The sequence below is a fragment of the Oncorhynchus tshawytscha genome, linkage group LG16 (genome assembly GCF_018296145.1).
Source record: "Oncorhynchus tshawytscha isolate Ot180627B linkage group LG16, Otsh_v2.0, whole genome shotgun sequence".
NCBI lineage: Eukaryota > Metazoa > Chordata > Actinopteri > Salmoniformes > Salmonidae > Oncorhynchus > Oncorhynchus tshawytscha.
In genome coordinates this window covers 80,408,269-80,424,949 of record NC_056444.1, presented here as the reverse complement: position 1 = coordinate 80,424,949, position 16,681 = coordinate 80,408,269, and the positions used below count along the sequence as shown (strand labels likewise).

Sequence of the window (16,681 nt, the reverse complement as noted above, 5' to 3'; positions counted from 1 at the left end):
AAACAGTGTTAGTGAACAATGTTCTTGTGTTCTATTTATGTCCAACAGCATGCGGTACTGTATAGTATGAGGAAGATTCTACTGTGTGTGGAGAATTTTTTTTTGCTGCGGTAGAATTGATCCCACAAGTCAGGAACTGGCAAGGCCATCAAAGCGACAGCATACTGGGCCCCCAGGGCTAGAAGGGAGAAGGTGTCTGACTGGTACACCTACAGTACAACACCAGTAAACACTGTTAAGACGATGTGGGAATCTTGAAAAGACAACACTTATTTTTATTGGTCCAATAACTTCAATCATTCTTACTCTAAATCGTATTCACTTTACAATAGTTTTCCTTTGTTACCTTTCAGTGGACATAGTGTATACCACTTTATGTAAGAACCTGGAGAGGTTTACCTTTATAAAAATAGGATCATGTAAGCATGGTGTCCAATCCTTTTGGGCATGTGAGGCAGAGAGAGAGAGATATTGCTGTGAAAGAGAAAGAGCTGACAGGCGATATGAGATCCTCCCACGACCTGGAACCCTTTGAACCCCCTGAGGAAGGAGATCCCTGGAAGGACAAGGCTTGAATGGAGACCTGGAACCCTCTGAGGGTAAACTGATGGAGAAAATTGTGCTTGAACAAATACAGTGTTATTTTTCAAAGATGGAATTTCAGCATGCAAATAGGGAAGGGCACTCAACTTGTACAGCACTGACTCAGATGACTGATGATTGGTTAAAAGAAATGGATAATAAGATGTAGTTGGAACTACAGTATATTGTTAGATTTTAGTGCAGCCTTTCTTGTTATTGGAAAAAAGCTCACTTGCCATCACATGGTTGGAGAGTTACTTATCCAATAGAACTCAGATCAATCTTCAAATGGAGGTTTTCTCTAACGTCAGACATGTACAGTGCAGTTGCCTTGGGCCGTTACTCTTTATTTTTACTAATTATTTGGCACTTGTCTTACAAGAGGAGGAAAGAACTATGTATGCTGATGATTGCACGTTACACATCAGGACCTACAGCCAGGGAGCTCACTTATACTCTCAGCAAGGACTGAGAGTATACGTGAGACAGTATCAGAATGGGTCATTAACAACAACAAAAAACTATGGGTCTTAAATACATCTTAAATACAGCCATTTGACTAGATGTTCAGGAGTCTTATGGCTTGGGGGTAGCAGCTGTTTAGAAGCCTCTTGGACCTAGACTTGGCGCTCCGGTACCACTTGCCGTGTGGTAGCAGAGAGAACAGTCTATGACTAGACAATTTGTAGGGCCTTCCTCTGACACCGCCTGGTATAGAGGTCCTGGAAGGCAGGAAGCTTGGCCCCAGTGATGCACTGGGCCGTACCCACTACCCTCTGTAGTGCCTTGCGGTCGGAGGCAGAGCAGTTGCCATACCAGGCAGTGAGGATCTCAATGGTGTAGCTGTAGAACCTTTTGAGGATCTGAGGACCCATGCCGAATCTTCTGAGGGGGAATAGGTTTTGTCATACCCTCTTCACGACTGCATCAGTGTGCTTGGACCACGTTAGTTTGTTGGTGGGAACTAAGAAACTTGAAGCTCTTAACCTGCTCCACTACAGCCTGCCAAGGAAAATGGGGGCGTGTTTGGTCCTCCTTTTCTGTAGTTCACAATCATCTCCTTTGTCTTGATCACATTGATGGAGAGGTTGTTGTCCTGGCACCACACGTCCAGCTCTGACCTCCTCCCTATAGGCTATCTCGTTGTTGTCGGTGATCAGGCCTACCACGGTTGTGTCATCGGCAAACTTAATGATGGTGTTGGAGTCATGAGTGAACAGGGAGTACAGGAGGGGACTGAGCACGCACCCCTGAGGGGCCAACACAACACGGATGTGTTGTTACCTACCCTTACCACCTGGGGGCGGCCCGTCAGGAAGTCCAGGATCCAGTTGCAGAGGGGGGTGTTTAGTCCCAGGGTCCTTAGCTTAGTGATTAACTTTGAGGGCGCTATAGTGTTGAACGCTGAGCTGTAGTCAATGAATAGCATTCTCACATAGATGTTCCTTTTGTCCAGGTGGGAAAGTGCAATAGAAATTGCATCATCTGTGGATCTGTTAGGGCGGTATGCAAATTGGAGTGGGTCTAGGGTTTCTGGGATAATGGTGTTGATGTGAGCCATGACAGACGTGAGTGCTACGGGTTGGTAGTCATTTAGGCAGGTTACCTTAGTGTTCTTGGGCACAGGGACTATGGTGGTCTGCTTAAAACATGTTGGTATTACACTCAGACAGGGAGAGGTTGAAAATGTCAGTGAAGACACTTGCCAGTTAGTCAGCGCATGCTCGTAGTACACGTCCTGGTAATCCGTCTGGCCCTGCGGCTTTGTAAATGTTGACCTTACTCACATCAGCTGTGGAGAGCGTGATCACATAGTCTTCCCGGAACAGCTGGTGCTCTCATGCATGTTTCAGTGTTATTTGTCTCGAAGCGAGCATAGAAGTAGTTTAGCTTGTCTGGTAGGCTCGTGTCACTGGGCAGCGCTCGGCTGTGCTTCCCTTTGTAGTCTGTAATGGTTTGCAAGCCCTGCCACATCCAAGGAGCGTTGGAGCCGGTGTAATACAATTTGATCTTAGTCCTGTATTGACACTTTGCCTTTTTAATGGTTCGTCTGAGGATTTCTTATAAGCTTCCGGGTCCTAATCCTTGAAAGCAGCAGCTCTCCCCTTTAGCTCAGTGCAGATGTTGCCTCCAACAGAGACCAACAGAAACAAAGTTTTCAACAGAGACCCCGACGGCACACTGAACGTATATATATATATATAGATAGATTGCAATTGTTCCCGAATGAGTGAGCGTTCATGTGCAAAGGATTAGCATTTCAATTAATATAATTATCAACTGTGTGTTGTCTTATCTCAGTCGACCCACACTTCCCTTTTGTAGACCAAGCCGCGATGCCGGTTTATCCCACTAGGGAAACTCCGTTATCATTTCCTTGTAACTATCTACTGTTTGTTTATGCATCTGTGAATTACTTAGTAAATAAATGATTTTAAGACAATTGATGTGTAGATGACTCATAGTGAAGACTGGGTTCCTGCAGATAACCAACAATTTACAATGTTTGGAATGAGACTAACGTGAGGTAAAGAAGAATTTATTAATCAGAAGGAAATAAATTATATTAGGAAAATTATAACTTTGTAATCTGAATATTTTCCTTGGTGCCCCGACTTCCTAGTTAATTACAGTTAGATGATTAATCAGTTTAATCGCATAATAATTACAGAGAGTCATTTGATTAAGATTAATCTTCAGTTTAATGATGCCAACGACAAATGAATATTCTATTTTCAGTGAAATCACATTATCTAAAAGTTTTAGTGGGTTTTGTGGACTTTAAACAACCAATTGTAACGACCACTACATTGGTTCTACAGTATATGATTGATAATTCGAAGAAAAGGTGTGTATCTTGTTTGCCCTTACCAAACTGGCTGGGTTGCCAGGAGACAATGAGTGTGTCATATTTAGGATTCTGATCAGCTATGAACTCAACAGTCACATCTTGTGGAGCGCGGACATAATGCTGTGGCACACATCTGTCCACCCAGAAAGAAAAAAACATGGCCACTGAACACAACCTGGGGAAGATTATGCTAAGAATAGGATCATTGTAATAATGATTCAAATGAACAAACAGCTTTAAAATACAACTCTAAAATGGCCATGGTAGACATGCAAGAACATCGTATAGTAAATTAAAACAATAGTGACAGGCACTACAGTCTATGACATCTTGACCTGTTCAGAGGTACAGTAAATAACTTTCTTTTTAGGTGACGGCACTAGTCTATGACACCTTGACCTATTCAGGAGGTAAATTCTTAACATTCTTCAAAATCTGAAAACAAACATCACAAGTGAAAAGACAGAACGTTAACACTTAAGTTGTTTTTGGTTCGGTCTTCAGAAATAACAGACAACGGCTCCTTCTCGTCTCACTTATGTGCAATACAGTGCCTTATGCAGTGACACATACTATGCAGTGACACATACCATACCATCGTAGAAGATGCCTTCAAGGTATAAGGTCTGTAGGGTGAAACCATACCATCGTAGAAGATACCTTCAAGGTATAAGGTCTGTAGGGTGAAACCATACCATCGTAGAAGATACCTTCAAGGGATAAGGTCTGTAGGGTGAAACCATACCATCGTAGAAGATACCTTCAAGGGATAAGGTCTGTAGGGTGAAACCATACCATCGTAGAAGATACCTTCAAGGGATAAGGTCTGTAGGGTGAAACCATACCATTGTAGAAGATACCTTCAAGGGATAAGGTCTGTAGGGTGAAACCATACCATTGTAGAAGATACCTTCAGGGTATAAGGGATAAGTAGTCTTCAAGGGATAAGGTCTGTGAAACCATACCATTGGGATAAGAAAACCATACCATCGATACCTTCAAGGTCTGTATAAACCATACCATCGGTCTGTAGGGTGAAACTGGGTTTATTCTGACACGCACTCACTGCACATCTCCAGATGCCTCAGCAGAGGAAATGGGTTCTTCCAACATCTCTGTTGATTCTGCAGAATTCACAGCCTGGACCGCCCATAAGATGGTGCATGAGAGGACAGGATATACATCAATTATTTGATTTGGCCAGAGAAAGGAACAGGGTAAAAAGATGTACGCCCAGTAATGCATTACATTTTCATCAACTCCCAAGGAGAGATTAGATATTTTTCCTTAAACAACTTCTATCACAAGAGAGTATGTATAGGTATATAGGCGTAATGGAACTAACGATGTATGTGACAGTGAATAGGTAAACACAGAGGTGGAGGAGCCCAACGGTCTGATCCTTTTCTTTACGCTCAGTTATCTGGAAGTCATTGTTACCCATAGGGCGGCGCACAATTGGCCCAGCGTCGTCCGGGTTAGGGTTTGGCTGGGGTAGGCAATCATAGTTGTTCTTAACTAACTTGTTCTTAACTAACTTGCCTATTTAAATAAAAGGTTAAATAAATACTCTAAGAGGGAACAAAACACAGCTGAAGTAAATGAGAAAACATTAACAGCCCGAGGCAAAGGCCTTCAACTGTCAGCTAGGTAGTAGAGCAGGTAGACTAATGGCCTCCATCATGCTCACTAGCATTGCACGCTTTGGATAAAATGTCTGCTAAATGGCATATTGTTACGTCCTAAAGAGGGGAGAAATGACCATACGAGGGTAAAAACGACACACTTCCAATCACAGTTCTACTCTAAATCAACTCTACAATGAATCATTAAAAAAAGTCCTTCACTTTTCCAGGTTCTTTAATCCTGCATGTCCATCCTTCACTTATCCAGGTTCTTTAATCCTGCATGGCCATCCTTCACTTATCCAGGTTCAGTTGCCCTGGTAACATTTCAGCAATGCTAATGATAAAACCTATGATAAATAAAATATGATAAAACCTGGCATATAAGTGTATAGCACCAGAAATAGAAGTATTTCTTTAGCATTTCATCTGACACGGACCTGGAAACAGTGAAGCTGCCAAAATATTGCCCAAAGTTACAATCAAGTCAACAAGTCGTGGTCCAGAAGAATACGGCCCGATTCCTCTTCTATGTGCAGGGATGGGCAACTGGCGGGCCGGGGCCCTCTTTTGTAGCTCAAATGGCAAGTTGACAGTATTGTTGCATTTCTTCAATTATTTTTAACAGCCGAGTCTTACAATAGTAACGGAGATGCCAAACAAACCACATTCAGGACACAAATTACAATAAACAAGGCCAAATAAAAATGTTGTTTTTAATAATATAAATTAGTAAAGTTGATCGAATTTAATTAACATAGTGAACAGCGTCCAAGTGTAGGTTTGTTTTTTTGTTCTTTTTAAATTATTTGGGATCACACATTTTCATAGAAATTAAAGCAGTAATATTTCATAAACAGAATGGTTATGTTATGGTAAAGAAATCACTATGGTTTGTTAGGCAACAACACTTTGGGGAAATGAAAAAAAAAAAGAAGTTGAGGAGTAACAATGAAGAGAAACTTAATGATTTAAAGTGAATATAGTTTATCAATCTGAAAGTAAAATGCTTCTGACAATACATTAACAGTAAAACATGGGAAAAAAAATGTGTGTCCAGAAAGATCCTGAAGACAATATTTTCACCGGATCTGAAAAACCAGGGAAAAAAAGAATTACATTTTTTTTATTTTTACGTTGCATCATCTGCATGTTTTACGATAAACCTCTCAACTTCATATCCATTCTTTACCTAATAATAAAAGTTTTGGGCTATAATGATTCAATTATTGATAATAGGCCTATATTTGCTATTTCCTACATGTTTTATGAACTAACTAACAGCTGAAAGTGAACAGGCCCATATGCATGCAGCTCTGTAAGCATCGACACTCCTACAACGTCATGTGGAGAATGCTAATGAAACTATCCTGTTCGTTTCGGCCCAAAAGTTGGAAAAGGGTATAAATCACAAGCCATTAAATGCACGATGATCTATCCAGCCAATGATGCTACATTCTTTTGCTGTTTCATTTGTACATTGTGACGTTGTGATTGGCCACAGCAGGAAATAATGTAGAGGAACACATTACATCACACTCTACATAAACCTAGAATACCAATCAGATCTAATATTCCTACGTAGATATTGACAAGTGTGTTAAGGTTAGAGATCACCACTCACGGTGTATTTGTCCCATTTCTTCTCTGGGTCGTAGGGCTCCCAGCGGCTAGCAGGAAAGATGTGCTTGTTCTTCTCATACCAGCACCTCAGCACCACTTTACCTGCGTGAGACTACGACACACCAAGGACACTCGTTGTTGTTAACGCTGCGGCACTGACAAATAACTTGGATTCAAAACACACTTGGATATTGAATATTAAAACAATATGGATCTCCTCACCTCGTCTTTTTCAACAGTGGCGTCGTTCACCAGCCGAATGTCATCGTGGACGTCAAAGCTGAAGAGTGGACCTGTAGTGGAATAAAGTATATATATATTTTATATAATGCCATCAGTGAAGTTACATAAATGTTTAAATATAACGGTGATTTTTAGATGACCTTTGAAGTCACCACTGGCTCACCAGATTTGCCTCGAGCTTTTGTCACAATGAAGTCATAGAAACTGTGATGCTAGAACATAAAACAGAGATAATTATTCAGTTTAATATGAAGAAGAGATGTACATTTATAATAGTTCAGATCGATGTACAGCAGCACTCACATGTGGGATGATCAGATCCTCTTTGATGTACATCAGCTGCTCGACACCAGCAGCCCTACAAAGACCCCCCCAACATTTTACCACATTCCTTCATAAAGAATAACATTAAAGGGAAATCCTATAAATGTTAGTGCCAATGGGCACCTAGGGTGTATTCATTAGACGAAGAACGTAGCGAACAGTGGCAAAACGTTTTTACAATGGAAACCGTTTACTCCAAAACGGAAAATGCTTTGAGATGAAAACGCTTAAGTTTTTATTTGACAAATTCAGGTAGGGTCCCTCCCTGTTTCATTTGGTTTGCTTCTGTTTTCTAGCGAATACACCCACCTAGATTAAACCAAAGCCACCACTTCAGTCACATCTACTCTTACCTGAGCTCACTGAAATCTTTCCTCAAGACCTCCAGTGCTTTCTGAAGGAACTGCTGCATGGTATTGCCCTTCTTCATCTGCAGTAAACACACAACAGTGCACACTGATACATGCTATAGTATACAGGTGTATCTCATGCGACCAAAGTTAATGTTTGGCTCCATTTGCTTTCTGGCAGCACATCCATTGCTAAGCAACCGGTTCTCTCTTACTGTACCTTGACAGTCTTACGATGCCCCGATCCATCCCAGTAGGAGAACGTGATCTCAATTTCTTCACCTGCACAGAACATGTGTCATTATCATGGCATTATCAATAAGTGTCATTATCATGGCAAGGGTAGTGAACTATTCATTCAAGCTCATCATTACCATAGGGACCAATATAAAAAGAGCACTGGATGTAATCGTCATGTGTAATCAATCTCTCTTACTCTTGATCTTTTCCTGCTTTCCCTCCCACTCCTGGCGCAGTTCCTCTCGAAGCCGATTCTCCTCCTCCTGAACTCCCAATAATAAACACATTTTAAGCTTGGGTTCTGTGTACACACACACACACACACACACACACACACACACACACAATATAAATGTTGTGTATACCCTGGGCTCTGTGTGTGAGAGTGTGTGTATAATTTCTCGCATGGAATAGCCTTCATTTCTCAGAACAAGAATAGACGGACGAGTTTCAGAAGCAAGTTGTGTGTTTCTGGCCATTTTGAGCCTGTAATTGAACCCACAAATGCAAACGCTGACAAATCCTTCCTAGGTTTTGGCCTTTCTAGGGAGTTTTTCCAAGCCAACGTGCTTCAACACTTTGCATTGCCTGCTCTTTGGGGTTTTAGGCTGGGTTTCTGTACAGCACTTTGAGATATCAGCTGATGTACGAAGGGCTATAAATAAATTTTAATTTTATTTGATGCTCCAGATACTCAACTAGTCTAAAGAAGCCCTGTTTATTGCTTCTTTAATCAGAACAACAGTTTTCAGCTGTCCATTAAAAATCAGCCGTTTCCAGCTACAACAGTCATTTACAGCATTAACAATGTCTACACTGTATTTCTGATCAATTCGACGTTATTTTGACAAACACATTTTTTGTTGTTGTTGCTTTTCTTTCAAGCACTTTTTCTAAGTGACCCCAAACTTTTGAACGGTTGTGTGCGTGTGTGTATATATATATATATATATATGCCCACACACACACACAACATTTATATAGTGCCCTGGGCTCTGTGTGTGTGTATAAAGGCACATTTATATAGTGTACACCCTGTGCATACTGGACAGAAGTCAAAGGTGTAGGATATGGTCAGATTTCTCCATCCCCATCTCCGGGGCTGTTGTACTGGGCAGTTCAATGGTGAGAAATGACTCAGTCCCTGGAGCAAAAAGGAAATTGAGGCCCTCATAGTTCATGTAGGATTCAAGGACATTATGAAGGGCCGCTCAGAACAGCTGAAGATGGATTTTAAAGAACTGATTGGGTCTCTGCTTGACACCAACAAACTCCCCATAATATCTGGCCCTCAGCCAAATCGTGGCACTGAACAATTCAACCTCCCATAACTGGCTACCAGACTATTGCAGCTCTGTGGGTGTAACATTTATTGACAATAATAATAATACATTCTGGAAACAAAGCTTGTTTTATAAAGGAGGATGGGATCCACCCAAATCATTTGGGTTCCTGGATCTTTTTACACCATTATCAGGCTGCGTTGAGACAATGATTTATCAATGACCCAGGTGCAGCTCAATTAATCCCCACTGTTGTGTCGCTGAGTTGTCATAATCCCAGAGGCGTTGGAAGACACAATGTAAGTAACCTCATTTATGTCCCTCTGACTGCCCTGAATGCTTCTGCTGATCCTACAGCTATTGTATGCAGCAATCATGTGCCTATGAACCAGAGTTATACTGTTAGCACTGAGGCTAACAGTATGTCATACTGCTAGTAACATATGACATTCATATTCTGACCATCTCTGAAACTCACTTAGATAATATCTTTGATGATACAGTGGTAGCAATACAAAGGTTATAACATCTACAGAAAAGACAAATGCCAAAGGTGGAGGTGTTGACCCTTTTTATTCTGAACCACATTCCTGTAAAGCTTAGAGAGGATCTCATGTTAAATACTGTTGAAGTAATATGGCTACAGGTTACTCTGCCTCACCTAAAGCCCATTCTTGTGGGAAGCTGCTATAGACCACCGAGTGCTAACAGTCAGTATCTGGACAACATGTGTGAAATGCATGTGATATCAACAGAGAGGTATATTTTCTGGGTGATTTAAATACTGACTGGCTTTTCTCAAGCTACCCACTCAAGAAAAAGCTTCAAACTATAACAAACTGAACCAGGTCACTGGCACTAATCAGTCAACCTGCCAGGCTAGTCAAACAGCACGGAATGGAATCGACATATATTGATCACTTCTTTACTAATGCTGCAGAAAGGTGCTGTAAAGCAGTATCCAGATCCATCGGATGTAGTGATCACAATACAGTAGCCATATCTAGGAAAACCAAAGTTCCCAAAGGCTGGGGCTAATATAGTGTATAAGAGGTCATACAATAAGTTTTGTAGTGATTCCAATGTTGTTGACGTAAAGAATATTTGTTGTGTGTAATGAGGAGCAACCAGATGCAGCACTTGACATATTGCTTATTCCAGTTCCAGCAACTATTAAGAAAACTATTGTAAAAAAAAACAAACTTAAATCCCTGTGGATTGATGAGGAATTGAAAAATGGTATGGTTGAGGAGGATGAGGCAAAATGATTGGCAAATGTACTGCAAATAGAGAAATCCTGCAACTAAACTGAATAAAAAGAAGAAACTACACTATGAAACAAAGAAACCACAAAGAATGATAGTAAAAAAAAAAAAGAAGCTTTGGAGCACCTTAAATTACAGTGTGGCCAAAAAGGCAAACTCAGCTCCACCATTCATTGAATCTGGTGGCTCCATTCATCAGAAAACACTGATATTGCCAATTACTTCAATTATTTTCTCTCTTTGGCAAGATTAGCAAATTTAGGCATGACATGCCAGCAACAAACACTGACACCACACATCCAAGTATAAATGATCAAGTTATTAAAAGACAAGCATTGTCATTTTTAATTCTGTAAAGTGAGTGTGGAAGAGGTGAAAAAAGTATTGTTGTCTGTCTATCAACAATGACACAAGCCACCGGGGTCTGACAACTTGGATGGAAAATTAGAGGATAATAGTGGACCATATTGCCATTCCTATTTGCCATATCTTCAATCTAAGCCAACTAGAAAGTGTGTGCCCTCGGGCCTGGAGGAAAGCTAAAGTAATTTCACTACCCAAGAATTGTAAAGCCCCCTTTACTGGCTCAAATAGCTGACTAATCAGCCTGTTACCAACCCGAAGTAAACTTTTGGGAAAAAATGGTGTTTGACCAGATAATGCTATTTTACAGTAAAAAAAAGACAGTTTTAGCACGCTTATAGGGAAGGACATTCAACAAGCACTTACACAAATGACTGATGATTGGCTGAGTGAAAATGTGGCTTTTGACATAATTGATAGTCTGCTGATGGAAACAACGTATGCATTATGGCTTTACACACCTTGCTATACTGTGGATGTGTTCTTTAATGGAAGCCTCTCCAACATTGTCCAGGTAGAATCAGGAATTCCCCAGGGCAGCTGTCTAGGCCCCTTACTTTTTCAATATTTATCAATGACATGCCACTGGCCTTGAGTAAAGCCAGTGTGTCTATGTACAGTGCATTCTGAAATTATTCAGACCACTTTACTTTTTCCACATTTTGATAGGTTACAGCCTTATTATAAAATGTATTAAATTGTTTCCCCCCCTAATCAATCTACACACAATACCCCATAATGATCAAGCAAAAACAAGTTAATATATATATTTTTTAACTGTATTTAAAAATAGACATATCACATTTACATAAGTATTCAGACCCTTTACTCTGTGCTTTGCTGAAGCACCTTTAGCAGCGATTACGGCCTCAAGTCTTCTTGGGCATGACGCTACAAGCTTGACACACATGTATTTGGGGAGTTTCTCCCATTCTTCTCTGCAGATCCTCTCAAGCTCTGTCAGGTTGGATGGGGAGCGTCGCTGCACAGGTATTTTCAAGTCTCCCCAGAGATGTTCGATCGGGTTCAAGTCCAGGCTCTGGCTGGGCCACACAAGGACATTCAGAGACTTCTCCCAAAGCCACTCCCGTGTTGTCTTGGCTGTGTGCTTAGGGCCGTTGGCCTGTTGAAACTGAACCTTCGCCCTGTCTGAGGTCTTCAGCGCTCTGGAGCAGGTTTTCATCAATAATCCCTCTGTACTTTGCTCTGTTCATCTTTCCCTTAATCTTGACTAGTCTCCCAGTCCCCGCCACTGAAAAACATCCCCACAATACAATGCTGCCAAACCCATGCTTCACCGTAGGGATGGTGCCAGGCTTCCTCCAGACGTGACACTTGGCATTCAGACCAGAGTTCAATCTTGGTTTCATCAGAGCAGAGAATCTTGTTTCGCATGGTCTGAGAGTCCTTTTACTGAGGAGTGGCTTCCGGCTGGCCACTCTAACATAAAGGCCTGATAGGTGGAGTACTGCAGAGATGGTTGTCCTTCTGGAAGGTTCTCCCATCTCCACAGAGGAGCTCTGTCAGGATGACCATCAGGTTCTTGATCACCTCCCTGACCAAGATCCTCCTCTGATTGCTTAATTTGGCCAGGCGACCAGCTCTAGGAAGAGTCTTGGTGGTTCCAAACTTCTTTCATTTAAGAATGATGGAGGACACTGTGTTCTTTAGGACCTTCATTGCTGCAGTAATTTTTTGGTACCTTTCCCCAGATCTGTGCCTCGACACAATCCTGTCTCGGAGCTCTATGGACAATTCCTTCGACCTCGTGGCTTGGTTTTTGCTCTGACATGAACTCTCTACTGTGGAACTTTATATAGACTGGTGTGTGCCTTTCCATATCATGTCCAATCAATTGAATTTACCCCATGTGGACTCCCATCATGTTGGAAAAAATGAATTTAATCCATTTTAGAATAAGGCTGTGACTAAACTGCTTGGGGTAAACCTGGATTTTAAACTGTCTTGGCAGCAGCTAATAGGAATCATTAATAAATACAAATACTCTTGCAAATACTCTCCCTCAATGTAAGGGAGGTTTGATTTGGAGAAAATAAGTGTGACTGGTTGTATATACATAAGGCTCACCTCTCTGTCCCGGTCTGGCAGGAAACTGGTGTCCACATCTGGGTTCTTCCCTAGCTTCTTCTTCTTAGCGGGGAAATCTTTGGAAGATAAAAGTCAGTATTAATTGATTGTTCTTAGACAATAATATACACAAGTATTGTGGCTATAAAAAACAGATTTATTATGAACACCACTCACAGTCCTCTTCCTCCTCCTCCTCTTCCTCCTCAGTCTCCTCTTTCTCCTCCTCTTCATCTTCAGGATTAAAGGATAAACTGGCAATCTTTCTCTTCTGTTCTTCCTTTCTTTTCTTCTCCTTCTGCTTCTCCAGCTTTCTGAAGGTAGACAGAAAGAGAGCCAAGATGAGACACCGACAATAGCTTTCGACTGAAGATTTCACCCATAATCAGGGGTCATTGAGAGATCATTAAAGAGATAGAAAAGTGTCAGGGAATCAAGTAACTTGCGGAATACAGTAACTCACAGCATCAACTCCTTTGATTGCTCCTTCTTGGCCAGTTGCTTTTCTCGTTCTTTCACAAGAGCCTCCTGCCTGGCCTTCATATCATTGAGTGTCACCAGACCTGACAAGGGAAGACAGTATTGTAGTAAGATTGTGTTCTTCACAATTATGTATTCAAACATTCATCAGTATTAAAAAAAGGTAAGTCTGACATGGAAAAAGTTCCATAATATACTTACCAACAGTGCTGGATTTGAGCTCTGCTTCCACCGCATCATAATGAGCTGAGAACTTCTTGTCTATGTTGGACTTGACCATGTTGTCCTGTAGGAGATATTCAGGTAGTAAGAGGGGGACACATAGCTAGGAACGTTAAGGCTACTCCTGTAAACAGTCTAGCGCAAAGGCTATAGATTGCTCGTTTGATATTTCAGTAACTAGATAGCAGTGAATAAGCAATACTATTACTTAACTAACAAGTGACTGACCTGAGCAATTTTCTCCTTTAGCTGTGACAGTTGTTCTCTTTCCTTTTCACGCTTTTTTATCAACTGCATGGCTCTTCCAGCCTCGCTTGCTGCACCTTTGTACTGCGCCATGCCTATAGATTCCCGAGAATCAAACAGCAATAATAATCTGGAAAAAAAGTAGCTAAACGCTACAGTCACAGACAACTTGTCTAAACAACAACTAATCACTGTTTTTATAACAGTGTAGAGCGAAACGTTATTGTAGCTAGATGCTGAAATGTCCTCGCATCATAACAAACACAACCGAAAATGGTCTCGTTGAAGTGCATTCTGGGTAGGGTGCGAATCAGTTTTTAAAAAAAGGCCCGTGCAACCACTTCCGGCGGGGTTTCAATCATTTCAAAATAAAAGTAAAGTAGCAGCTGGTTGCATTTACTACACTGACCCTGCTGCAGGGGACAACAAAGCTGATTTGACATGATGCTCACTGCACCTGGCGCTGGAATTATCATATTATTTGCTTGGCTCTCTCCAAGTTACGCTCTCTATTTTCACATTGGAGAGACGGAGAAAAAATGCTTCATAGAGGAAATTCCAGATGAGACTATGGTTATTGGTAAATTATTATTTTTGCGTTAGATAACGTTAAAACTGGTTAACTAGTCAGCTGCTTCTGGCTCATAGGCTATTTTGATTAATCCAGTCAGTTAGTGCATGAATGTCTTTCATTTCCTGACAGATGTAGCTAGATTTGATGGGCAAAAAATACATCATGGGTCTTAATAAATAAATACAAATTTGCTGGCTAGCTACAAAAATGAGATTATACAGTATGTGACTGTGGGATTAGCCACCGTGTTATTTGATATGGAATATGCCCTTTATCGAGGATGCGAGGAATATCCTTTCATCTGGCATCTCTCTTATCAGGGAAATACAGGACCCAGCTGTGGGACAAGCAGATGAGATCCTTCCTCCAAACCACCCCTGGCCTTGGAGTGCATGTGGAGATCAAAGATCCGGATACTAAGGTCAGTCAAACAATGAGAAGATTAGATACAAGGTTACCACACTCAAAAGTGAACAGACATACACAAACTGTAATGAATCTTCATACACACAATGCCTCCACGTATGTTTCATCGGTATGTCTCTCTCTCTCTCCAACCCTCTATTCTAGACGATTCTGTCTCGTCAGTATGGGTCAGATGGACGGTTCACCTTTACTTCCCATACACCAGGCGAGCACCAGATCTGCCTGCACTCCAACTCCACCAAGATGGCCCTTTTTGCTGGTGGCAAACTGGTATGAATGGGATGTTGTTCTGGACATTTTCTTCTCACAATGAAAAGTAAAACATTTCGTATAACAGTAAATATGCAGATAGTCTGGCATTCTAACCTTGTGTTCCATCGTAGAGAGTCCACCTGGATATTCAGGTTGGTGAACATACCAACAACTACCCTGAAATCGCAGCAAAGGACAAGCTCACAGAGCTGCAATTGAGAGCTCGACAATTACTGGACCAAGTAGAACAAATCCAGAAAGAGCAGAACTATCAGCAGGTGGGTTGAAAGAGAACATCTACATTTTGAGTTGAGTAACTACGCCACAACCATAAGAGGATAATATTTACATTTATTTTAACCTGTATAATGTCACACAACGCTGTAGTGGAATCCACATCTTACCCTTGTCTTTTAACAATCTAGTGACTGTCTGTGTATCTCTCTCAACAGTATCGTGAGGAGCGGTTCCGCATGACGAGTGAGAGCACCAATCAGCATGTGCTTTGGTGGTCTATAGCTCAGACACTTATCCTCATCTTCACTGGCATCTGGCAGCTCAAGCACCTCAAGAGCTTCTTTGAGGCCAAGAAGTTGGTGTAATGCTCACAGGACATCACTGATGGAGTTCAAGACAGGAGTGACAACCATACAGAGCTGACTGGCAGAGAGACGCTTAAACCCGGGAAGCAAATGAATTTAGAACATCCAGTGTGTTTATGTGTTGTCCATTATTAATTATTCTGTGACTTAAATGATTGTGATCAGTAAGCACCTATGTCCATTTCCTTGTATTTTCCCCCAACTTTGTATTGTTTCATGTCAACTTGGTTGGACTGCACATTAGGAGTGGCAAATGTACCCAAGGTAATGTTCAATTCTGTTCCACTTTGTTTTGGAGATTTGTCATTCTGTATACTGTAGGTTTAAACAGGTGGTAGTTTAAACAGTGGGCAGAGTGTTGGGCCAGTACCCGAAAGGTTGCTGGATCGAATCCCCGAGCTGACAGTCTGCCCCTTGAGCAAGGCAGACTGGAAAGCGCCCCCTGCACCTCATTCAGTTATACCCTTTCCCCCTTTCCTTTTGATTATTGTGATTTAGTCTGATAACATAATTATAGCAGAGCTAATAATAGTTTTAGCTCAATGACTAACCTGTTCACAAACATCCTTAACGTCTGTTGAAGGGCAGTATTATTGATTTTTAGAGGATGGTCCTAGCAAGACCATTTTTATTTTCTTCCAAAGACCAACATATCTTTGAAATCAGGTGCAGATTACATTTGAATGTTATGAAATGAAGGCCTATGATAAAATACCCTCAAGTTATTCCAAACTGATCTAGACATCACTAAGATGTGAATAAAATATGATGATGGTATAAATTCAACAGCTTAATTTGTAATTATGAAGGTTTTTACTTTTGGTTGGCTGTCATTTTCAATGTATGCAATAAAAAAGTACAAGTAATTGGTTGTGATTCTTTATGTAAAATTACTGTATCGGAAAAATACAAAACCCAAGTTATTTTCAATAATTTTGTTTGTCACCTTCTGCAGTATCAATTTAATCCTGTATCTCATTTAAGTGAATGTTTTGCTGTTTATTTGCAGTTCCCTTAGTTATGGATTTAGTTTTACATTGAT

At 41.0% G+C, this 16,681-nt stretch overlaps 2 protein-coding genes across 2 annotated transcripts; one reads left to right on the top strand and one right to left on the bottom strand.

Annotated features, from left to right (window-relative positions):
* Positions 1-5,755: 5,755 nt before the first annotated feature.
* On the bottom strand, positions 5,756-14,082 carry fam50a (family with sequence similarity 50 member A). Its single transcript, XM_024376371.1, has 13 exons — positions 13,768-14,082; positions 13,519-13,603; positions 13,301-13,400; positions 13,015-13,151; positions 12,838-12,914; positions 8,035-8,101; positions 7,819-7,880; positions 7,602-7,678; positions 7,228-7,282; positions 7,088-7,136; positions 6,904-6,974; positions 6,683-6,793; positions 5,756-6,149 (listed from the first exon to the last, which is right to left on the bottom strand). The coding sequence occupies exons 1-13, from the start codon at positions 13,876-13,878 to the stop codon at positions 6,141-6,143; spliced, it is 1,011 nt and encodes a 336-aa protein (XP_024232139.1). The 5' UTR covers positions 13,879-14,082; the 3' UTR covers positions 5,756-6,140.
* An 84-nt stretch (positions 14,083-14,166) lies between these two features.
* LOC112216402 (transmembrane emp24 domain-containing protein 4-like) lies at positions 14,167-16,060 on the top strand. Its single transcript, XM_024376377.2, has 5 exons — positions 14,167-14,365; positions 14,680-14,780; positions 14,930-15,055; positions 15,169-15,315; positions 15,490-16,060. Exons 1-5 carry the CDS (start codon positions 14,227-14,229, stop codon positions 15,637-15,639), a joined length of 663 nt encoding a protein of 220 aa, XP_024232145.1. The 5' UTR covers positions 14,167-14,226; the 3' UTR covers positions 15,640-16,060.
* Positions 16,061-16,681: the final 621 nt, after the last annotated feature.

Bases quoted from the DNA above. Each gene is read 5' to 3' on its own strand.
- fam50a (XM_024376371.1), bottom strand. From the start codon at position 13,878: ATGGCGCAGTACAAAGGTGCAGCAAGCGAGGCTGGAAGAGCCATGCAG. The intron at 7,881-8,034 runs GTAAGAGAGATT...TGTTCTGTGCAG, and splicing joins AAAGCAGGAAAAGATCAAGA to GTGAAGAAATTGAGATCACG. The intron at 7,679-7,818 runs GTACAGTAAGAG...TGTTTACTGCAG, and splicing joins GGCATCGTAAGACTGTCAAG to ATGAAGAAGGGCAATACCAT.
- LOC112216402 (XM_024376377.2), top strand. From the start codon at position 14,227: ATGATGCTCACTGCACCTGGCGCTGGAATTATCATATTATTTGCTTGG. The intron at 14,366-14,679 runs GTAAATTATTAT...CTCTCTTATCAG, and splicing joins AGATGAGACTATGGTTATTG to GGAAATACAGGACCCAGCTG. The intron at 15,056-15,168 runs GTATGAATGGGA...GTTCCATCGTAG, and splicing joins TTTTTGCTGGTGGCAAACTG to AGAGTCCACCTGGATATTCA.